Raw genomic sequence first — 26,226 nt, forward strand, 5'->3', positions numbered from 1 at the left:
ACTTTCTTCTTCCACACACTTTACCAAACTCAGTCACCAGCTTCTGCAGTTTCTCACATGAATCAGCCACCAGCGCTGTATCATCAGCGAACAACAACTGACTCACTTCCCAAGCTCTCTCATCCCCAACAGACTTCATACTTGCCCCTCTTTCCAGGACTCTTGCATTTACCTCCCTTACAACCCCATCCATAAACAAATTAAACAAATAAATATATATATATATATATATATATATATATATATATATATATATATATATATATATATATATATATATATATATATATATATATATATATATATATATATATATATATATATATATATATATATAAAAATATATATATATATATATATATATATATATATATATATATATATATATATATATATATATATATATATATATATATATATATATATCCCTGGGGATAGGGGGGAAGAATACTTCCCACGTATTCCCTGCGTGTCGTAGAAGGTGACTAAAAGGGGATGGAGCGGGGGGCTGGAAATCCTCCCCTCTCGTTTTTTTTTTTAATTTTCCCAAAGAAGAAACAGAGAAGGGGGCCAGGTGAGGATATTCCTTCAAAGGCCCAGTCCTCTGTTCTTAATGCTACCTCGCTAACGCAGGAAGTGGCGAATAGTATGAAAGAAAGAAAGATATATATATATGTGTGTGTGTGTGTGTGTGTGTTTAATATATGTGTTTGTTGTTGGCCACGAATCCATTATGTACCAAGGAGAATACAGCCAGAGTATGCTGTGTTGTGTTGGCAGTAACTACTCTTATTTATCGTGGATGAGGTTATGGGAGTGCAAGAGTAAGTGTTATGCAGTAAGGTGCACTGTGTCTTGTTGCAGGACGACCTCACATCAACGCGCAGGACGTGGTGCAAGTGGTCGAGGGGCGGTCAGCTACGTTGGAGTGTAAGGTTGACGCGTGGCCGGAGCCTTCCCTCGTATGGTGGCGGGATCCAGATGGCAGAGTGCCTGTCATTCACGGAGGAAATTACATTATTAGAACCCTAACTGGTTCACAGGTAAGCTGAGTTTAGAGAGAGAGAGAGAGAGAGAGAGAGAGAGAGAGAGAGAGAGAGAGAGAGAGAGAGAGAGACTCACACAAACATTCGAGCTCTTTCCCAGTTTCTCTTACGTCACTTATCAATAGGCGTTAACACCGTGACCCTCCAGCCTCTTCCCGCCACCTGGTCTGTGGCTGATGCACAATCCACGCCAACATCACCTTCTGTCACCTGAGATCCTTCGCCCCCGCGTTGCAGTTTGGCATTGAAGCCGCATGAAATGCATTCAAGCGTATGCAGATAATCTTAAGCACATCTCCATCTAGCTACTATAAACAATATCAGTAATCAGTTACTGTGTGTCAGTCTCGAAGTTAGTAACGATGACTGGAGTATTATACAAATATTTTGTTTTAATTTTTCTTGGAAAATTTACTGCATTTTCATGAATGATGCTTCTGTCTTTGTCGAGGGTATGAAATAAGTTATTGTTGTGGAAGATAAGGCATATATCATATCTTTCTCTAAGGTTAATTTCATAATCTAATCCAAGGTTTAACTTGCTCTGAGGCCGTAAGGGTGAGGGACGTGTTGTCTCGAAAAACATTTTTCAGATTACATCGTTTTCCTTTACTTCGATGCCATAGCCTCTCGTCTTGCTGGTAAAGGAGCTTCTCATCTTTATGTCACCCCAACGTTCTCTCACCATTTGTCTAGTGCTGTAAACTGTTGTGCTAATGTCATAAACCGAATTTTTTCTCTGAAAACATGGATAGCATCCCATGGTATACCATCCTAGTGTCCATGTGCTTCTTACCTTGCGTGGTGCTTGCTCGTCTACCTCGCTTCTGAAAAAAACTTTTCCTTTTGCCTTTTAGACACATGCATTGTTACACCATATCCCCTAGAAGGTGATCGTTGTAATCCTTGCAACCATTATTCTGATACTTTGACTTGTATTGTTATAGAAGTATCTGACCTTCAATTCCCACTTCGTTAATCCTCTTAAACATCTCAGATTTCTCGCTTGTAATCTGTACGACTATCCAGATGACTTTCCCAGGACGAGATCCATTGGCGATGTCCTTTCCAAGGCTATATGGAATCCTGCTGCTGACAAATCTACGTTCCTCCAGTTTCTTCTTTTTAGCAAATCTGCCTCATCTCGTTCTTGTTTTAGACCACATCCCGCCACAACAGTAAATGCATATTTGATTGAATTATTTGATATAGGGTTTTACAGTGATCCAAATGCAACGCAGTTATGTGTGTGTTTAACGCCTTTTAGATAAACTTTCTTCTCATTTATTTTTCCAGAAAAATTCTCAACTCTCTGCTTTCCATGGCTCTATAATCCCACGGCTTACCACAGGACACATGCTTAGTATCATGGTTTTGTGTGGTTAAGTTTGAAAGCTCATATTACAGATATATCTAAGCCTGCTTTTGAAAGATCTCAGATTCAGAAGAAATTTCTTCGTTGAACAGTCATTTTGACTGATTCCTCTTTATGTGCACTACTCTTCCAACATTTGAGATGGTTCTCGCAAGCGAATATGAATAAAGTAATTCGATTTCGTAAGGGTTCCAGTATCCTAAGAACCAAAACATGCGTTTTAGAAGAAATTTCTACCTCCTTAGTAACTTTTAGAGCCTTCTCCATGTCTTTCAGTACCTAATTTGTTCACTTTTCTTGTTTCATTAAGGGACTGACTTTAGTACAAACTTATTTTCGTGACTTGAACGTCTGATATGTAAAGAATGGAAAAAAAAGATGAAATGATTGTGATATGAGCTACATAAGAGTTTCAGATATCGCAATCGGGCTGAGAAAAATGTGGAGCTGGTATGTAATTTCGAAGGTAACATTATCATGCATGAGTTATATTATTTAATATCTGGATGTGAAAATACCAGATATTGCTTTAAGCGGCTGGTTGAGGTACAGCGTGTCGTATGATTGCTGCTGAGAGTATGGAGCTAAGACCATATACTCTCTTCTTTCCCAACAGGTTGAAGGAACCTACCGGATGCAGCTGACCATCAAGACTGTTGTGAACCAGAGTGACTCAGGCCTTTACTACTGCCATGCCAGCAACGCCTTTGGCACCTTCACGTCCACTATAAAGGTACGACATTATCTTTTTCCCTCTATTGATTCTCAGTGTCGCACAACACTCATGACATTTGTCCTAAATTCTTAATTTTACCAAGACAGAACTCATGTAGTTGGTGGGATACAATTCAGTCCGACCAATGGTGGAGCTTATATGTTTGATGGACAGTATTAGGGTACCCACACTGCTTTGTTACAGGATGTAAGAGGTATAGCAAATACAACGGAGTTTGTAGAGACAGGAGAACATCAAGATTAAGAGATTTGCGCTGTGGGCGTGCTTATATTTGAGGAAGCAAACAGTCTGCCCCGTTCGTATAAAGTGATAGGGATTATAAAAGAATATTCAGTGGAAGTATTTTTGGATAACCAGGACTCTGAAAGACGAGAGAAACTGGGAAAAATTGTGGGCTCACAGAGGAAATAATACACCTGAGAAGAGGAGTGTTGGTGAAGCAAAAGGAGAAAATGGCAGGTCTCACTGAGCAGTCTGAGGCATGGGTAAAGCCAATATTGTGGCCCACTGTGGTCCCCATAATGGCAACAGAGTCAGCAGGAGGCCGGGAGATTCCATGTACCCGGTGAAGCCATATTGTTCCACCGTTTCATAATATTGAAAAGAAGTGGAGTAAAAGACACGAAAGGAAAGAGTGCGAGTGTGAATAGGATTCAGGACCCCATCCTATGCACAGCAAGCGTGGTGTGAATGAAGAGGATTACTGTATACAGCATATATATATATATATATATATATATATATATATATATATATATATATATATATATATATATATATATATTTATTTATTTTGCTTTGTCGCTGTCTCCCGCTTTAGCGAGGTAGCGCAAGGAAACAGACGAAAGAATGGCCCAACCCACCCACATACACATGTATATACATACACGTCCACACACGCAAATATACATACCTATACATCTCAATGTACACATATATATACACACACAGACATATACATATATACACATATACATAATTCATACTGTCTGCCTTTATTTATTCCCATCGACACCCCGCCACACATGGAATACCATCCCCCTCCCCCCTCATGTGTGCGAGGTAGCGCTAGGAAAAGACAACAAAGGCCCCATTCGTTCACACTCAGTCTCTAGCTGTCATATAATAATGCACCGAAACCACAGCTCCCTTTCCACATCCAGGCCCCACAGAACTTTCCATGGTTTACCCCAGACGCTTCACATGCCCTGGTTCAATCCATTGACAGCACGTCGACCCCGGTATACCACTTACCTCCCAATCGTGTTCTGTTCGGAAACAACCGATAGACCCCGTTGCTCACCATTGTGAGACGAAGGGTATTCGAGTACTTAGTATTTCGAATAGTTGTTTCCTATTATACAGTCCCTTAGCCTAGCGGTTAGCATGCCTGCCTCTTGCACAAGGGGACCCAGGTTCGATCCTGGCTGTTGGAGCTTTGTATGTTCTATGAAGGTGCGCGTTCATATACACTATTCGTATTCATATAACTCCGCGTTGTACAGTCAGGTTCGGTAAAACGCTAACAGCTGGCTATGTGTTCTGTTCGGAAACAACCGATAGACCCCGTTGCTCACCATTGTGAGACGAAGGGTATTCGAGTACTTAGTATTTCGAATAGTTTCCTATTATACAGTCCCTTAGCCTAGCGGTTAGCATGCCTGCCTCTTGCACAAGGGGTCCCAGGTTCGATCCTGGCTGTTGGAGCTTTGTATGTTCTATGAAGGTGCGCGTTCATATACACTTTATTCGTATTCATATAACTCCGCGTTGTACAGTCAGGTTCGGTAAAACGCTATCAGCTGGCTATGTGTTCTGTTCGGAAACAACCGATAGACCCCGTTGCTCACCATTGTGAGACGAAGGGTATTCGAGTACTTAGTATTTCGAATAGTTGTTTCCTATTATACAGTCCCTTAGCCTAGCGGTTAGCATGCCTGCCTCTTGCACAAGGGGACCCAGGTTCGATCCTGGCTGTTGGAGCTTTGTATGTTCTATGAAGGTGCGCGTTCATATACACTTTATTCGTATGTATATATATATATATATATATATATATATATATATATATATATATATATATATATATATATAAATATATCCGCTGTATACAGTAATCCTCTTCATTCACACCACACTTTCTACCCTATCCCTGGGGATAGGGGAGAAAGAATAATTCACACGCATTCCTCACGTGTTGTAGAAGGCGACTAAAGGGGACGGGAGCGGGTCTAGAAACCCTCCCCTTCTTGTATTTTAACTTTCTAAAAGGGGAAACAGAAGAAGGAGTCACGCGGGGAGTGCTCAGATTGGTGTGTCTAAGTATATGTGGATGTAACCAAGATGAGAAAAAAGGAGAGATAGGTGTTATCTTTGAGGAGAGGATCCTGGATGTTTTGGCTCTGAGTGAAACAAAGCTCAAGGGTAAAGGGGAAGAGTGGTTTGGGAATGTCTTGGGAGTAAAGTCAGGGATCAGTGAGAGGACAAGAGCAAGGGAAGGAGTAGCACTACTATTGAAACAGGAGTGGTGGGAATATGTGACAGAGTGTAAGAAAATAAACTCTAGATTGGTATGGGTAAAACTGAAAGTTGATATAGAGAGATGGGTGATTATTGGTGCAAATGCACCTTGGCATGAGAAGAAAGATCATGAGAGGCAAGTGTTTTGGGAGCAGCTGAATGAGTGTGTTAATAGTTTTGATGCACAAGACCGGGTTATAGTGATGGGTGATTTGAATGCAAAGGTGAGTAATGTGGCAGTTGAGGGAATAACTGGTTTAAATGGGGTGTTCATTGTTGTAAATGGAAATGATGAAGAGCTTGTAGATTTATGTGCTGAAAAAGGACTGGGGATTGGGAATACCTGGTTTAAAAAGCGAGATATACATAAGTATACGTATGTAAGTAGGAGAGATGGCCAGAGAGTGTTATTGGATTACGTGTTAATTGATAGGCGCGCGAAAGAGAGACTTTTGGATATTAGTGTGCTGAGAGGTGCAACTGGAGGGATGTCTGATCATTATCTAGTGGAGGCGAGGGTGAAGATTTGTAGAGGTTTTCAGAAAAGAAGAGAGAATATTGGGGTGAAGAGAGTGGTGCGAGTAAGTGAGCTTGGGAAGGAGACTTGTGTGAGGAAGTACCAGGAGAGACTGAGTACAGAATGGAAAAAGATGAGAACAAAGGAGGTAAGGAGGGTGGGGGAGGAATGAGATGTATTTAGGGAATCAGTGATGGCTTGCTCAAGAGATGCTAGTGGCGTCAGAAGCGTGGGAGGTGGGCAGATTAGAAAGGGTAGTGATTGGTGGGATGAAGAAGTAAGATTATTAGTGAATGAGAAGAGAGGGCATTTGGACGAGTTTTGCAGGGAAATGATGCAAATGAGTGGGAGATGTATAGAAGAAAGAGACAGGAGGTCAAGAGAAACGTGCAATAGGCGAAAAGATGGCAAATGAGAGTTGGGGTGAGAGAGTATCATTAGATTTCAGGGAGAATAAAACGATGTTTTGGATGGAGGTAAATAAAGTGCGTAAGACAAGTGAACAAATAGGAACTTCAGTGAAGGGGGCTAATGGGGAGGTGATAACAAGTTGTGGTGATGTGAGGAGGAGATAGAGTGAGTATTTTGAAGGTTTGTTGAATGTGCTTGATGATCGAGTGGCAGTTATAGGGTGTTTTGGTCGAGATGGTGTGCAAAGTGAGAGGGTTAGGGAGGATGATTTAGTAAACAGAGAAGAGGTAGTAAAAGCTTTGCGGAAGATGAAGGCAAGGCAGCAGGTTTGGATGGTATTGCAGTGGAATTTATTAAAGAAGGGGGTGACTGTATTGTTGACTGGTTGGTAAGGTTATTTAATGTATGTATGATTCATGGTAAGGTGCCTGAGGATTGGCGGAATGCTTGCATAGTGCCATTGTACAAAGGCAAAGGGGACAAAGGTAAGTGCTCAAATTACAGATGTATAAGTTTGTTGAGTATTCCTGGTAAATTATATGTTAGGGTATTGATTGAGAGGGTTAAGGCATGTACAGAGCATCAGATTGGGGAAGAGCAGTGTGGTTTCGGAAGTGGTAGAGGATGTGTGGATCAGGTGTTTGCTTTGAAGAATGTATCTGATAAATACTTAGAAAAGCAAATGGATTTGTATGTAGCATTTATGGATCTGGAAAAGGCATATAATAGAGTTGACAGAGATGCTTTGTAGAAGGTATTAAGAATATATGGTGTGGGAGAGAAATTGCTAGAAGCAGTGAAAAGTTTTTATCGAGGACGTAAGGCATGTGTACGTGTAGTTAGATAGGGAAAGTGATTGGTTCTCAGTGAATGTAGGTTTGCGGCAGGGGTGTTTGATGTCTCCATGGTTGTTTAATTTGTTTATGGATGGGTTTTTAGGGAGGTGAATGCAAGAGTTTTGGAAAGAAGGGCAAGTATGCAGTCTGTTGTGGATGAGAGAGCTTGGGAAGTGAGTCAGATGTTGTTCGCTGATGATACAGCACTTTTGGCTGATTGATGTGAGAAACTGCCATAGCTGGTGACTGAGTTTGGTAAAGTGTGTGAAAGAAGAAAGTTGAGAGTAAATGTGAATAAGAGTAAGGTATTTAGGTAGAGTAGGGTTAAGGGTCAAGTCAATTTGGAGGTAAGTTTGAATTGAGAAAAACTGGAGGAAGTGAAGTGTTTTAGATATCTGGGAGTGGATGTGGCAGCAGATGGAACCATGGAAGCGGAATTGAATCATAGGGTGGGGGAGGGGGCGAAATTTTTTGGGAGCCTTGAAGAATGTATGGAAGTCGAGAACATTGTCTCGGAAAGCAAAAATGGGTATTTTTGAAGGAATAGTGGTTCCAACAATGTTGTATGGTTGCGAGGCGTGGGCTATGGATAGAGTTGTGCGGAGGAGGGTAGATGTGCTGGAAATGACATGTTTGAGGACAATATATGGTGTGAGGTGGTTTGATCAAGTAAGTAATGATAGGGTAAGAGAGATGTGTGGTAATAAAAAGAGTGTGGTTGAGTGTGAGAGAGCTGAAGAGGGTGTTTTGAAATGGTTTGGTCACATGGAGAGAATTAGTGGCGAAAGATTGACAAAGAGGTTATATGTGTCGGAGGTGGTGGGAACGAGGAGAAGTGGAAGACCAAATTGGAGGTGGAAAGATGGAGTGTAAAAGATTTTGAGTGATCGGGGCCTGAACATGCAGGAGGGTGAAAGGAGTGCAGGGAATAGAGTGAATTGAAACGATATGGTATACCGGGGTCGACGTCCTGTCAATGGATTGGACCACGGCATGTGAAGCGTCTGGGGTAGACTATGGAAAGTTTTTTTCGGGCCTTGATGTGGAAGGGGAGCTCTAGTTTTGGTGCATTATTACATGACAGCAAGAGACTGAGTGTGAACGAATGCGGCCTTTGTTGTCTTCCTACTGCTACCTCGCGCACGTGCGAGGGGGAGGGTGTTGTTATTTCATGTGTGGCGGGGTGGCGATGGGAATGAGTAAAGGCAGACAGTATGAATTATGTACATGTGTATATATGTATATGTCTGTGTGTGTATATATATGTATACGTTGAGATGTATAGGTATGTATATTTGCGTGTGTGGACGCAAGGAAACGACGAAAGTATGGCCCAACCCACCCTCATACACATGTATATACATATACGTCCACACACGCACATATACATGCCAATATATCTCCGTGTATATATATATATATATATATATATATATATATATATATATATATATATATATATATATATATATATATATATATATATATATATATATATATATATATATATATATATATATATATATATATATATATATATATATATATATATATATATATATATATATATATATATATATATATATATATATATATATATATATATATGTATATATATATATATATATATATATATATATATATATATATATATATATATATATATATATATATATATATATATATATATATATATATATATATATATATATATATATATATATATATATATATATGTATATATATATATTTATATATATATATATATATATATATATATATATATATATATATATATATATATATATTTATTTATTTTGCTTTGTCGCTGTGTCCTGCGTTTGCGAGGTAGCGCAAGGAAACAGACGAAAGAAATGGCCCAACCCACCCCCATACACATGTATATACATACACGTCCACACACGCAAATATACATACCTATACATCTCAATGTACACATATATATACACACAGAGACACATACATATATACCCATGCACACAATTCACACTGTCTGCCTTTAGTCATTCCCATCGCCACCTCGCCACACATGGAATACCATCCCCCTCCCCCCTCATGTGTGCGAGGTAGCGCTAGGAAAAGACAACAAAGGCCCCATTCTTTCACACTCAGTCTCTAGCTGTCATGCAATAAAGCCCGAAACCACAGCTCCCTTTCCACATCCAGGCCCCACACAAGTTTCCATGGTTTACCCGAGACGCTTCACATGCCTGATTCAATCCACTGACAGCACGTCAACCCCGGTATACCACATCGATCCAATTCACTCTATTCCTTGCACGCCTTTCACCCTCCTGCATGTTCAGGCCCCGATCACTCAAAATCTTTTTCACTTCATCTTTACACCTCCAATTTGGTCTCCCACTTCTCCTCGTTCCCTCCACCTCCGACACATATATCCTCTTGGTCAATCTTTCCTCACTCTTTCTCTCCATGTGCCCAAACCATTTCAAAACACCCTCTTCTGCTCTCTCAACCACGCTCTTTTTATTTCCACACATCTCTCTTACCCTTACATTACTTACTCGATCAAACCACCTCACACCACACATTGCCCTCAAATATCTCATTTCCAGCACATCCACCCTCCTGCGCACAACTCTGTCCATAGCCCACGCCTCGCAACGATACAACATTGTTGGAACCACTATTCCTTCAAACATACCTATTTTTGCTTTCCGAGATAATGTTCTCGACTTCCACACATTCTTCAAGGCTCCCAGGATTTTCGCCCCCTCCCTCACCCTATGATTCACTTCCGCTTCCATGATTCCATCCGCTGCCAGATCCACTTCCAGATATCTAAAACACTTTACTTCCTCCAGTTTTTCTCCATTCAAACTTACCTCCCAATTGACTTGACCCTGAACCCTACTGTACTTAATAACCTTGCTCTTATTCACATTTACTCTCAACTTTCTTCTTTCACACACTTTACCAAACTCAGTCACCAGCTTCTGCAGTTTCTTACATGAATCAGCCACCAGCGTTGTATCATCAGCGAACAACAACTGACTCACTTCCCAAGCTCTCTCACCCACAACAGAGTTCATACTTGCCCCTCTTTCCAAAACTCTTGCATTCACCTCCCTAACAACCCCATCCATAAACAAATTAAACAACCATATATATATATATATATATATATATATATATATATATATATATATATATATATATATATATATATATATATATATATATATATATATATATATGTATATATACATATATATATATATATGTATATATATTTTATTTTTTTATTATACTCTGTCGCTGTCTACCAGACGAAAGAAATGACCCAACCCACCCCCATACACATGTATATACATACGTCCACACACGCAAATATACATACCTACACAGCTTTCCATGGTTTACCCCAGACGCTTCACATGCCCTGATTCAATCCACCGACAGCACGTCAACCCCGGTATACCACATCGCTCCAATTCACTCTATTCCTTTGCCCTCCTTTCACCCTCCTGCATGTTCAGGCCACGATCACACAAAATCTTTTTCACTCCATCTTTCCACCTCCAATTTGGTCTCCCTCTTCTCCTCGTTCCCTCCACCTCCGACACATATATTCTCTTGGTCAATCTTTCCTCACTCATTCTCTCCATGTGCCCGAACCATTTCAAAACACCCTCTTCTGCTCTCTCAACCACGCTCTTTTTATTTCCACACATCTCTCTTACCCTTACGTTACTTACTCGATCAAACCACCTCACACCACACATTGTCCTCAAACATCTCATTTCCAGCACATCCATCCTCCTGCGCACAACTCTATCCATAGCCCACGCCTCGCAACCATACAACATTGTTGGAACCACTATTCCTTCAAACATACCCATTTTTGCTTTCCGAGATAATGTTCTCGACTTCCACACATTCTTCAAGGCCCCCAGAATTTTCGCCCCCTCCTACACCCTATGATCCACTTCCGCTTGCATGGTTCCATCCGCTGCCAGATCCACTCCCAGATATCTAAAACACTTCACTTCCTCCAGTTTTTCTCCATTCAAACTCACTTCCCAATTGACTTGACCCTCAACCCTACTGTACCTAATAACCTTGCTCTTATTCACATTTACTCTTAACTTTCTTCTTTCACACACTTTACCAAACTCAGTCACCAGCTTCTGCAGTTTCTCACATGAATCAGTCACCAGCGCTCTATCATCAGCGAACAACAACTGACTCACTTCCCAAGCTCTCTCATCCCCAACAGACTTCATACTTGCCCCTCTTTCCAAAACTCTTGCATTCACCTCCCTAACAACCCCATCCATAAACAAATTAAACAACCATGGAGACATCACACACCCCTGCCGCAAACCTACATTCACTGAGAACCAGTCACTTTCCTCTCTTCCTACACGTACACATGCCTTACGTCCTCGATAAAAACTTTTCACTGCTTCTAACAACTTGCCTCCCACACCATATATTCTTAATACCTTCCACAGAGCATCTCTATCAACTCTATCATATGCCTTCTCCAAATCCATAAAAGCTACATACAAATCCATTTGCTTTTCTAAGTATTTCTCACAAACATTCTTCAAAGCAAACACCTTATCCACACATCCTCTACCACTTCTGAAACCACACTGCTGTTCCCCAATCTGATGCTCTGTACATGCCTTCACCCTCTCAATCAATATCCTCCCATATAATTTACCAGGAATACTCAACAAACTTATACCTCTGTAATTTGAGCACTCACTCTTATCCCCTTTGCCTTTGTACAATGGCACTATGCACGCATTCCGCCAATCCTCAGGCACCTCACCATGAGTCATACATACATTAAATAACCTTACCAACCAGTCAACAATACAGTCACCCCCTTTTTTAATAAATTCCACTGCAATACCATCCAAACCTGCTGCCTTGCCGGCTTTCATCTTCCGCAAAGCTTTTACTACCTCTTCTCTGTTTACCTAATCATTTTCCCTAACCCTCTCACTTTGCACACCACCTCGACCAAAACACCCTATATCTGCCACTCTATCATCAAACACATTCAACAAACCTTCAAAATACTCACTCCATCTCCTTCTCACATCACCACTACTTGTTATCACCTCCCCATTTGCGCCCTTCACTGAAGTTCCCATTTGCTCCCTTGTCTTACGCACTTTATTTACCTCCTTCCAGAACATCTTTTTATTCTCCCTAAAATTTAATGATACTCTCTCACCCCAACTCTCATTTGCCCTTTTTTTCACCTCTTCCACCTTTCTCTTGACCTCCTGTCTCTTTCTTTTATACATCTCCCAATCAATTTCATTTTTTCCCTGTAAAAATCGTCCAAATGCCTCTCTCTTCTCTTTCACTAATACTCTTACTTCTTCATCCCACCACTCACTACCCTTTCTAATCAACCCACCTCCCACTCTTCTCATGCCACAAGCATCTTTTGCGCAATCCATCACTGATTCCCTAAATACATCCCATTCCTCCCCCACTCCCCTTACTTCCATTGTTCTCACCTTTTTCCATTCTGTACTCAGTCTCTCCTGGTACTTCCTCACACAAGTCTCCTTCCCAAGCTCACTTACTCTCACCACGCTCTTCACCCCAACATTCACTCTTCTTTTCTGAAAACCCATACAAATCTTCACCTTAGCCTCCACAAGATAATGATCAGACATCCCTCCAGTTGCACCTCTCAGCACATTAACATCCAAAAGTCTCTCTTTCGCGCGCCTGTCAATTAACACGTAATCCAATAACGCTCTCTGGCCATCTCTCCTACTTACATAAGTATACTTGTGTATATCTCGCTTTTTAAACCAGGTATTCCCAATCATCAGTCCTTTTTCAGCACATAAATCTACAAGCTCTTCACCATTTCCATTTACAACACTGAACACCCCATGTATACCAATTATTACCTCAACTGCCACATTACTCACCTTTGCATTCAAATCACCCATCACTATAACCCGGTCTCGTGCATCAAAACTACTAACACACTCATTCAGCTGCTCCCAAAACACTTATTATTATTATTATTATTATTACTATTATTGTTATTCTTCTTCTTCTTCTTCTTCTTATTATTATTATTATTATTATTATTATTATTATTATTATTATTATCATTATTATTATTATTATTATAATTATTATCATTATATTGATTATTATGATTATTTTATTATTTTGGTGCATTATTACATGACAGCTAGAGACTGAGTGTGAACGAATGGGGCCTTTGTTGTCTTTTCCTAGCGCTACCTCGCACACTGAGGGGGGAGGGGGTTGGTATTCCATGTGTGGCGAGGTGGCGATGAGAACAAATAAAGGCAGACATTATGATTTATGTACATGTGTATATATGTATATGTCTAAATGTGTATATATATGTGTACATTGAGATGTATAGGTATGTATATTTGGGTGTGTGGACGTGTATGTGTATACATGTGTATGTGGGCGTGTTGGGCCATTCTTTTGTCTGTTTCCTTGCGCTACCTCGCTAACGCGGGAGACAGCGACAAAGCAAAATAAAAAAGGAATAAATTAACATGATTGTTGTTATTATTATTATTGTTGTTATTATTATTATTATTCTTATTATTATTTTTTTTTTCTTTGTCGCTGTCTCCCGCGTTTGCGAGGTAGCGCAAGGAAACAGACGAAAGAAATGACCTAACCCACCCCCATACACATGTATATACATACGTCCACACACGCAAATATACATACCTCCACAGCTTTCCATGGTTTACCCCAGACGCTTCACATGCCCTGATTCAATCCACCGACAGCACGTCAACCCCGGTATACCACATCGCTCCAATTCACTCTATTCCTTGCCCTCCTTTCACCCTCCTGCATGTTCAGGCCCCGATCACACAAAATCTTTTTCACTCCATCTTTCCACCTCCAATTTGGTCTCCCTCTTCTCCTCGTTCCCTCCACCTCCGACACATATATTCTCTTGGTCAATCTTTCCTCACTCATTCTCTCCATGTGCCCGAACCATTTCAAAACACCCTCTTCTGCTCTCTCAACCACGCTCTTTTTATTTCCACACATCTCTCTTACCCTTACGTTACTTACTCGATCAAACCACCTCACACCACACATTGTCCTCAAACATCTCATTTCCAGCACATCCATCCTCCTGCGCACAACTCTATCCATAGCCCACGCCTCGCAACCATACAACATTGTTGGAACCACTATTCCTTCAAACATACCCATTTTTGCTTTCCGAGATAATGTTCTCGACTTCCACACATTCTTCAAGGCCCCCAGAATTTTCGCCCCCTCCTACACCCTATGATCCACTTCCGCTTGCATGGTTCCATCCGCTGCCAGATCCACTCCCAGATATCTAAAACACTTCACTTCCTCCAGTTTTTCTCCATTCAAACTCACCTCCCAATTGACTTGACCCTCAACCCTACTGTACCTAATAACCTTGCTCTTATTCACATTTACTCTTAACTTTCTTCTTTCACAAACTTTACCAAACTCAGTCACCAGCTTCTGCAGTTTCTCACATGAATCAGCCACCAACGCTGTATCATCAGCGAACAACAACTGACTCACTTCCCAAGCTCTCTCATCCCCAACAGACTTCATACTTGCCCCTCTTTCCAAAACTCTTGCATTCACCTCCCTAACAACCCTATCCATAAACAAATTAAACAACCATGGAGACATCACACACCCCTGCCGCAATCCTACATTCACTGAGAACCAGTCACTTTCCTCTCTTCCTACACGTACACATGCCTTACGTCCTCGATAAAAACTTTTCACTGCTTCTCTCAACTTGCCTCCCACACCATATATTCTTAATACCTTCCACAGAGCATCTCTATCAACTCTATCATATGCCTTCTCCAAATCCATAAAAGCTACATACAAATCCATTTGCTTTTCTATGTATTTCTCACATACATTCTTCAAAGCAAACATCTTATCCACACATCCTCTACCACTTCTGAAACCACACTGCTCTTCCCCAATCTGATGCTCTGTACATGCCTTCACCCTCTCAATCAATATCCTCCCATATAATTTACCAGGAATACTCAACAAACTTATACCTCTGTAATTTGAGCACTCACTCTTATCCCCTTTGCCTTTGTACAATGGCACTATGCACGCATTCCGCCAATCCTCAGGCACCTCACCATGAGTCATACATACATTAAATAAAATAAAATAAAATAAAATAAAATAAAATAAAATAAAATTAAATACAGTCACCCCCTTTTTTAATAAATTCCACTGCAATACCATCCAAACCTGCTGCCTTGCCGGCTTTCATCTTCCGCAAAGCTTTTACTACCTCTTCTCTGTTTACCTAATCATTTTCCCTAACCCTCTCACTTTGCACACCACCTCGACCAAAACACCCTATATCTACCACTCTATCATCAAACACATTCAAAAAACCTTCAAAATACTCACTCCATCTCCTTCTCACATCACCACTACTTGTCATCACCTCCCCATTTGCGCCCTTCACTGAAGTTCCCATTTGCTCCCTTGTCTTACGCACTTTATTTACCTCCTTCCAGAACATCTTTTTTTTCTCCCTAAAATTTAATGATACTCTCTCACCCCAACATTCATTTGCCCTTTTTTTCACCTCTTGCACCTTTCTCTTGACCTCCTGTCTCTTTCTTTTATACATCTCCCACTCAATTTCATTTTTTCCCTGCAAAAATCGTCCAAATGTCTCTCTCTTCTCTTTCACTAATACTCTTGCTTCTTCATCCCACCACTCACTACCCTTTCTAATCAACCCACCTCCCACTCTTCTCATGCCACAAGCATCTTTTGTGCAATCCATCACTGATTCCCTAAATACATCCCATTCCTCCCCCACTCCCCTTACTTCCATTGTTCTCACCTTTTTCCATTCTGTACTCAGTCTCTCCTGGTACTTCCTCACACAAGTCTCCTTCCCAAGCTCACTTACTCTCACCACCCTCTTCACCCCAACATTCACTCTTCTTTTCTGAAAACCCATACAAATCTTCACCTTAGCCTCCACAAGATAATGATCAGAAATCCCTCCAGTTGCACCTCTCAGCACATTAATATCCAAAAGTCTCTCTTTCGCGCGCCTGTCAATTAACACGTAATCCAATAACGCTCTCTGGCCATCTCTCCTACTTACATAAGTATACTTATGTATATCTCGCTTTTTAAACCAGGTATTCCCAATCATCAGTCCTTTTTCAGCACATAAATCTACAAGTTCTTCACCATTTCCATTTACAACACTGAACACCCCATGTATACCAATTATTCCCTCAACTGCCACATTACTCACCTTTGCATTCAAATCACCCATCACTATAACCCGGTCTCGTGCATCAAAACCACTAACACACTCATTCAGCTGCTCCCAAAACACTTGCCTCTCATGATCTTTCTTCTCATGCCCAGGTGCATATGCACCAATAATCACCCATCTCTCTCCATCAACTTTCAGTTTTACCCATATTAATCGAGAATTTATTATTATTATTATTATTATTATTATTATTATTATTATTATTATTATTATTATTATTATCAATACTATTACTGTTATCATTATTGTTGTTATTATTATTATTATTATTATCATTATTATTATTATTATTATTATTATTATTATTGTTATTATTATTATTATTATTATTATTATCATTGTTATTATTTTTTTTTTTTTTTTTTTTTTTCATACTATTCGCCATTTCCCGCGATAGCGAGGTAGCGTTAAGAACAGAGGACTGGGCCTTTGAGGGAATATCCTCACCTGGCCCTCTTCTCTGTTCATTCTTTTGGAAAATTAAAAAAATTATTATTATTATTATTATTATTATTATTATTATTATCATTATTATTATTATTATTATTATTATTATTATCATCATTATTATTATTATTATTATTATCATTCGCCAAGTTTCTGTAATTAAGGAAATATTAACATGTAGTGGTCTGATAATTAATTTATGGGCAAAATGATAAAGTCTTGATAATCAACATAAGTTTGACTACTTAGTCAAATGTTTTCGTTTCAGAGATCATTGCATTTTACGAAAGATATCAATCAGGGTTTTGAATCATGCTCTTTCATGATTATTTCATAACGGCAATTGGTGACTCATATCTTTAGCTTTCTGATGTTCTTCCCCTACAGTATATGCTGAGCGAAGTCTTCTTGAAATGAGTATAATCAAAGCAGGAGAATTCAGTAATTTCAAAACACAAATGATTCATGATACTATTTCAGATATGATTCAAAGATTATAGCATGAGGAAAGAATTCATAATGTATAAGAAACAAAAACCAACAAATAAAGAAAAGTATCAACCATACTGAAACAACTGAAGTTTTATTGCACTCTTCGAATTCCCTCGAACCCATGGGTTTCAGTACCAGTTATGATAACTGGACCTCAAATCTAAGGTGATATCTATCCCTTCTTTTATAGGGACAGTTTTCATAATCCAGCTCATTAATACACTAACTTGATCTCTGCTTTAGGTACAGATCACCAAGCAAGTTAGACTTCAGCTGGACGTGTCTCAGTGCTGTCGAGTCAGCAATGTCAGCGACAGTTGCATCGACGCCTGCTCTTTCGACGAACTCAATTTCGATCGGGTAATGAACAGAGACGAGTGTATCCCGGACTTCAGCAAGCTGATGAAATGTGCAGCAGGTGAGGCTTAACTTTTTGTCTCCATATGTATCTTGTGATAGTACAGATTATGGAGTTACTTTACATTATGGTAGTGTGATCATGCCTCTCATGTGATCATGTCTCTCATATACTACATACATTTATAGGTAGCTGGCTTAAGACAGCAGCCATCCAGGGAAGTTTGACCCTCCCGACATAGTGCTAACGTGTATCCCTCACCCTCCTTACACCCTCCCTCTCAGAACCGCTGGTCTTCATTTCTGTCTCATTACAACTTGGTAACTGGACTAGTCTCAATAGCTTATCTTAGTGTTTACCACACTCCCATCCTCTGGTTTTTTCTTCCTGTTCTCATACATTCCTATTTTCTCTTGTTCACTTTCTTTATTATAAACCATCGCTTTTTTACCCTAATAGTCACGATCTGACTTTATATTCAAAGAACAGTTTCCAGCCTACTAAAGCATTTTTGGATTATCTTTTCCTTTTCTCCTGCCATCGACGAGGACTTCGGTCTGTAGTTGGAAACTTGTCCATCAGAATAGCAAATCAGATAATCTTTCTTCTATTTTTTCCCTATTGCCTTATGATAACTGACACACTTTAGATAATCGTTATCTTCATGGAAGAAGTGATGTTTTATAGGGAGACACTAATTTCCACAGGAATTCAGGTATTTAGAACAAATATTTTTTTTTTACGAATTCTTCTTGAAGTCATCCGCAGATACCTAAAGGCTGATAGAAAGTTTCTTAAACGTTCAGAAAAGTTCTGATTGATCATCATAAATTCAGAGATCATTTAGCAGGCAGTTCTGTTTCAGCAAGACCAGAGCAGGACCTCTGAAACTAGTTTTTTTCCGTTTTACTGTTGCATATTTTCCTTCTGAACCATGCAAAACACACCTATTCTTTGATCAAAGAGCACTGATACAATCAATCAGAACAAATAATTACATGTTTTATCAGAACGAAGAGCCAATAGGGAAGCTTGGGGAGGTTAAATCAGATGTTCTTTGCATACGACAGATATCTGGTGGCAAACTCCAGAGTGAAACTCCAAATGTTGGTTTCAGAGTTTGAGAGCTTGTATGAGAAGGATGTTATGGCTACTATTAAGAAAGAAAGGTAACGAGTTGTAGCGAGAGAGGGGCGAGACAGGATGGTTTAGGAGTAAGTTTGAATGTAGAAGACCTACAGGTATTTAGGTGTTTTGAATAGTTGGTAGTAGACATGGCAACGGTAGGAACAATAATTGGTGAAGGGAGTCGTAGGTGGACGAAGATCTTGGAAGCACTAGCAAAGAGAGGTCGATGACTGTCGGGGAAAAGATGGGTGCGCTGTGTTTGAAGGAACAGCTGCTCCAATAGTCAAGTTCTTGTGTGAGTCTTGGACCTGGGATGTAAAGGAAAGGAAGAGAGTGGATGTGCTAGACATGAAATACCTGAGGACGATAACCAGTCTGAGACAGTTTGACCGTATAAAAATAAGACAGTGTATGTTGTAAGCTCATATGTGGATGAAAGGGCCGACCAGGATATGCTAAAATGGTTTAGGCTTATGGAGATGATGAGCGAAGAAAGACTGACGAAGAGGATATATGTGTCAGAAGTGGAGGGAGAGGTGAGGGTTGGGGCCAAAAAGTAGATGGAAGGAGTGAAGGATGGAAGGAATAAAGAATGGATGGAGTGAAGGATGGAAAAAGTGAAGGATGGATGGAGTGAAGGAAGCTTTAAATTTCGGGGTCTGAGCATTCTAGAGAGCGAGAGACTCGCATTGGATAGAATGACCTAAGTCATTATAGACTGAACCAGGGCAGATGAAGCGGCGATTGGAAACCGTGGAGTGCTGTGAGGATCTTGGTTGTGGAAGGGTAGGTTTTAGTTTTCGGTAATACGTGAAAGTTAGAGATCGAATGCATCAAAAGAGGCCATTGTTTGTTTGTTCCTGATGCTACCTCACTAAGGCAAGGAAAGCAATTAGGTATAAAAGAAAATTTTCTTATTGCGTTAACCGCATTTGCATACGCCCAGCGGTTCTTTTCATTCAGAAGAAAATATCAACTGTAACTACGCATACCCGAAATGCAGCAGAACCAACAAATGTTAATTGCTGGTTCATCAGCGTAACTGGCGCAAATATTGTAAGAGATGCCACTAGTGGTGATAATGAAGCAGAAACAAGCGATGATAGTTACGCTGTTATTTAGACAACCTCAACTTAACATAATAAAATCAAAGACTAAAAAAGAAAGTTAAGATTTAGGAATTTCTTAGGCGATCTCAGCCAGAATAATCTGCATATTTTATTCAAATGTGTAAAGTCAATAAATTTCCTTGATTAGATATTACTTTTCCCAGGCAGGTGTTCCAATAATGTATTTAAACTTTGTGATTATTAGTTGTGCTAAGTGCCAACGTAAGCTATAGATTAAATTCTCTTGTTAATGTTTTTGGTCTGGTCTCAACTATGTCTGCTAAGAGCTAAAGGTAATCTATGAATTCGTTTCCAATTAACCAACAATGAGTTCAGCGAGAATACCTGAGGAATAATAATGTCTGAGTTCATATTCCAACACCCGTATCAACCATAGGCATTGGTCAATGTTGCAGCTACAGTGACTCGAAGTTAAGTGGAATATTAAAGTGGATGTATTTCATGTTTCATTGTGTCATTGATACAATTCATTACTCATTTTATTGTTATATTTTTCAAGCTCTTTGTGTTATCAAGGATGATGTCAACATCATCAGGGTCAAGTCACTTCTTTACAAAACTCTTTTTCCATCAGTTATGATATGCTTCAGGTAAGTGATCATAAACCTGTGAATCATATCTTTGGAGTTTAATGAATTTTTTTTCTCATTCATTACCTCTCATCAAGGCACATGTGGAAGAATACCGAAGTTGAAATCATGTTAACTGAAGAGGTGAAATAGTATGTCCATAACAAATAAAACATTAATAGGACAGGAGTTATATCAAGCTCTCAAAGTGGAAAGGTTAAGAAGGAAATATGAAAGATGGAATAGAACTCCACGTCGTTGCTGCACTGCGAAAAAATGAAGAATTATAATTGCTAATTCTCGTATGACGGCTGGCTTCCACAAGAAAAAAAGAAGAAGCAGTCACTTCTTAGCTACGGGCCCCAGGGACTGGGACACACACAGACAGCTCACGTCTGACCCAATAACTATGACGTGACGCATTTTAAAAGAGAAGTTTTTCACTCCTCCAAAATTCGTGAACACTTTCCCTGTTTCTTTTTCCTCTTCATAATTCTCTCTGTATTTCAATTAAGGCCCGGCCTTGATGTGGACCTCTGACCATGACTGGAGCCTCCAACGTAGAAAAAAAAAAAATGACCGCTACATTTCATTTTCCAACTCACGTCAATGAAATATTCATGTTTCGCGTTTCAAACAACAATCCCACAAGTCTCTCTGATTGTCAGTGATTGTTATAACATCAGTAATGTCAGCTCTGCATCAAAACACATAAGTATTTCGGTGAATATAATGTAAAGTGTGGCCTGCTACCTTTACAGCACCCAGGGTAGTGTTGGTAAATAGGTGAGTGAGAAAGACCAGAAACACTGGTAAATCGGTAAAGAACTCCCTTCCGTGTGTCTGAAGTTATAATCTACCATAACTTGCTGTATTTTACGTTCAGAGTCAGATTGCATTGGTGTTATGTGGCAGAGCTGGGCTTCATGCCGTTGCAAAGACTATTTTAAGTAGGTAGTGGGAAAGAAGATAGGTATAAACTTGAAACAAATTCCCTCTCCTTCAATAATACACAAGTGGGGACGGGGAAAGACTAGAAAATTCCATAAACATATCTTGTCCCAGAAGATTTACACCCAAGGGTTGAACACTGGGTCATTCCTTTAGGTTATGACTGATTACTGTTGGAGTACAGAAGATTTGTCCGACACTCAACAATATTAGCAAGCTCCTAGTATTCTGACGAAATCTACAATTCAAGAGGTAAGTTTGACCAACCAAACAACCTTCTCTGTGAGAGACTCGTCAGATATTCGGGATATATACTACTCACTGGACTACCACACCAGGGAAACGACATGTAGAACATAATTGATTTGCACCGTCTCCTAATATACGATTCCCTGAACAATCAAAGATTAGCAGACAGTGAGACACAAACATACTGTGGCTGAGTGACTTACCCTACAAGTTTGCAGCCACTGCTCTGGGAGGTCATAAACGGTAGGCAAAGTGTACATGCTTTAGGAACCTTCAGCAAAGGCGTCATGCAAAACGTATGGACACGGTCTATGTTGCCTTTAGGATGAGAGGACGATAGTCTGGGACTCTTATGATGTGATCTAATTCATGGTAACAGTTCCTTACAGTATTCTAGTTATTACTATTTTCTTTAAATCTGTAAATCATTTTGAGACACAGAACTTATAAATGATGAATCCTAAGGTGACGCATAAGAACAGTCACTAAAGACAACGTACTTTATGAATATTATGAGAAAAGTGTTGCAGCAAAACCTTACGATAAAAAGTCTCTTATAGCATGAGCTTTGTTGTTGGGAATATCTGTTTTCCGCAAAGATACCATCCTATATATTCATTGTAGTTATGAAAACGTTTTCTGTATTTTCAAATTCGATTTTCAGCGGTGAATGACACAGATTAAGTTTCAGTTTCAGAGTTCGTCAGGTGTCTCCTCCTCCTTCATTAGAGTATTGTAGTACAAGACTCCATCACTCTGTAAGGTTCGGTAAGGAATGACCTTTGTTATCTCACCACAGCCACAAAGAGGAGTGTGTCCCGTAGATTAAATTCGCGCATCTTACATGAACTCATGGATGGACTTTCAGATGTTCCTTGCTAACGCCACCTGTAGACTTTCAGATACCTCTCAAGGGCATCATATGCCTAACTAAGCCCCGTATACCATAGCTCATAATCAAGTAGTGATTTCCATGTCATGAGGTATTCAAAGAGTGTTCCAGCTACTAATAACTACAGTTTAAGAAGCCCACAAACACTACAAGAATTGTTTTCTCTAAGCCTACTTACACCTCCAGCTATATCTCGGGTGAGGTCCCAGGCAACTAACATTAGCGCTCACACAGACCTTCACTTGCTCTCGTTTACCACTCAAGTTCACGACGGAGATTCGCCATTCATTTACCACTCAGGGAGGGGTAGCAGTCATTCCCCCATTTTAAATGTTTCTGTTACCTTTATCTACCTCTCGCTGGAGCTCTTAGTGTCCTCTTGTATCATTTAAGGGGAACCACCTAACTGGAGGACTCCAGATACCTACATATACCCCACAGAGCTCAGACTCTCCCAGCTTCCTTCTAACTGGAGCACGATGTGGCCTTATCTGCTACGCAAATTGGGTATCAGATGCTGCTATTCATCACAAAATAGTAAAAGTCTAAAGTGCTTACATGGCTAATGAAAAAGTCTTCCTTAGCGAAGCTGTATCGTCGTCAATGGAGTCCATTACTTCCCTGCTTCTGCTTACAGCGCAGCCCCAAAGCTTGCAGGAGCACACTTCAAGGGCTCTTGGAGTTATGTAACTAATCTTTTATGTTGTTATTATAGGTCCTTCCAACCCATTTTACAAATAGATTCCTGGGCTATACTCTCAAGAATTCACATCGTTGAGTTCCTGGTAGCTCCAAGGCTGCGCTACATTCAATATCGGAGAGGAAATAAGTTTCTTCGAAGCGAGTTCTGGAACAATAATATATATATCAACATATACATACACATACATACACATACACAGACATATACATATATACACTTGTACATATTCATATTTGCTTGCCTTCATACACAGGAAATAGCATCGCTACCCCCCGATTCAGCGAGGTAGCGCCAGCAAAACAGACAAAAAAAGGCCACAGTCTTTCACACTCAGTCTCTAGCTGTCATGTGTAATGCACCGAAACCGCCACTCCCTATCCACATCCAGGCCCCACACACTTTTCCATGGTTTACCCCAGACGCTTCACATGCCCTGGTTCAATCCATTGACAGCACGTCGACCCCGGTATACCACATCGTTCCAATTCACTCCATTACTTGCGCGCCTTTCACTCTCCTGTATGTTCAGGCCCCGATCGCTCAAAATCTTTTTTACTCCATCCTTCCACCTCCAATCTGGTCTCCCGCTTCTCCTTTTTCCCTTCACCTCTGACACATATATTATTTTTGTCATCATTTTCTAACTCATTCTTTCCATATGTCCAAACTATTTCAACACAACCTCTTCTGCTCTCTCAACCACACTTTTTTATTTCCTCACATCTCTCTTACCCTTCTATTACTTACTCGATCAAACCACCTCACACCACATATTGTCCTTAAGCATTTCATTTCAACACATCCACCCTCCTCCGTACAACCTTATATGTATCCCATGCCTCGCAGTCATATAATATTGTTGGAACCACTATTCCTTCAAACATACCCATTTTTGCTCTCCGAGATAATGGTCTCTCCTTCTACACATTGTTCATCGCTCTCAGAACCTTCTTCCCCTACCCCAACCTGTGACACACTTTTGCTTAAATGGTTCTGTTCGCTGCTAAGTCCACTCTCAGATATCTAAAACACTTCACTTCCTCCAATTTTTCTCCATTCAAACTTGCATCCAATTTAACGTTTCCTTCAACCCTACTGAACCTTATAACTTTGCTCTTATTCACATTTACCTTAAAGTTTCTCCTTTCACACACTTTTCCGAACTCAGTCACCAACCTCGGCAGGTTCTTAAACGAATCAGTCACTAGTGCTGTATTATCGGCAAACAACAACCGACTCACTTACCAGGACCTCTCTTCCACAACAGACCTGCATACTCGCCTTTATTTCTCATTCATATTCGCCATTTCCCGCGTTGGCGAGGTAGCATTAAGAACAGAGGAGTGATCCTTTAGAGAGAAAATCCTCACTTGGCCCCCTTTTCTGTTCCCTCTTTTGGCAAAGTAGAAACTGAAGGGGAGGATTTCCAGCTAATTGGTCCCTCAGATTTTAATTGCCTTTTACGAAAAGAAGGGAATACATGGGAAGTATTCTTTCTCCTCTATCTACAGGGGTCCAGGGTTCCATCCTGGCTGTTGAAGGTTTGTATGTTCTATGAGGGTGCGTGTTCATATGCACTTTGTTCGTATTCATGTACCTCCACGTTGTACAGTTAGGTTCGGTAAAATGCTATCTGCTGGCTGTGTGCTCCTGTAAGAAAATGACCGGTGTAGACCCCGTTGCTCACCAATGTGAGACTAAGGGTATTCGAGTACATAGTATTCGAATAGTTATTTCCTATTAGCGAGGCCCATAGCCTAGCAGAAGCATTCCCGCCTGTTGCACAGGGGTCCCGGGCTCGATCCTGGCCCTTGGAGGTTTGTATTATATATATATATATATATATATATATATATATATATATATATATATATATATATCTTTTCTTTTTTCTTTCTTTCTTTCAAACCATTCGCCATTTCCCGCATTAGCGAGGTAGCGTTAAGAACAGAGGACTGGGCCTTTGAGGGAATACCCTCACCTGGCCCAATTCTCTGTTCCTTCTTTTGGAAAATTAAAAAAAAACCGAGAGGGGAGGATTTCCAGCCCCCCGCTCCCTCCCCTTTTAGTCGCCTTCTACGACACGCAGGGAATACGTGGGAAGTACTCTTAATCCCCTATCCCCAGGGATCATATATATATATATATATAAATATATACATATCTATATATATATAGAAAAAAAAAATTATATATATATATATATATATATATATTTTTTTTTTCCCCTCTCCTTATACCCTGTCGCCGCCTCCCGCGCCCGCGAGGCAGCGCAAGGAAACAGACGAAAGAAACGGCCCAACCCCCCCACACACATGCACACACACACGCCCACACACGCAAATACACACACCCACACAGCCCCCCATGGTCCACCCCAGACGCCTCACACGCCCCGACCCAACCACCGACAGCACGTCAACCCCGGCACACCACATCGCTCCAACTCACTCCATTCCCCGCCCTCCCCTCACCCTCCCGCACGTCCAGGCCCCGACC

General features: G+C 40.3%; 1 protein-coding gene across 1 annotated transcript in view; it reads left to right on the top strand.

Moving 5' to 3' along the window:
• The first annotated feature begins 733 nt into the window (after nt 1–733).
• The window catches only part of LOC139755694 (Ig-like and fibronectin type-III domain-containing protein 1), a 152,048-nt gene continuing 126,555 nt past the window's right edge, over nt 734–26,226 (top strand). Inside the window, exons 1-4 of the mRNA XM_071674339.1 lie at nt 734–758; nt 865–1,043; nt 3,038–3,154; nt 17,991–18,165. Of these exons, the coding sequence (XP_071530440.1) occupies nt 734–758; nt 865–1,043; nt 3,038–3,154; nt 17,991–18,165 (496 nt within the window). The remainder of the gene's footprint in view (nt 759–864; nt 1,044–3,037; nt 3,155–17,990; nt 18,166–26,226) is intronic.

Source organism: Panulirus ornatus, chromosome 19 (assembly GCF_036320965.1).
Source record: "Panulirus ornatus isolate Po-2019 chromosome 19, ASM3632096v1, whole genome shotgun sequence".
Taxonomy (NCBI): Eukaryota; Metazoa; Arthropoda; class Malacostraca; order Decapoda; family Palinuridae; genus Panulirus; species Panulirus ornatus.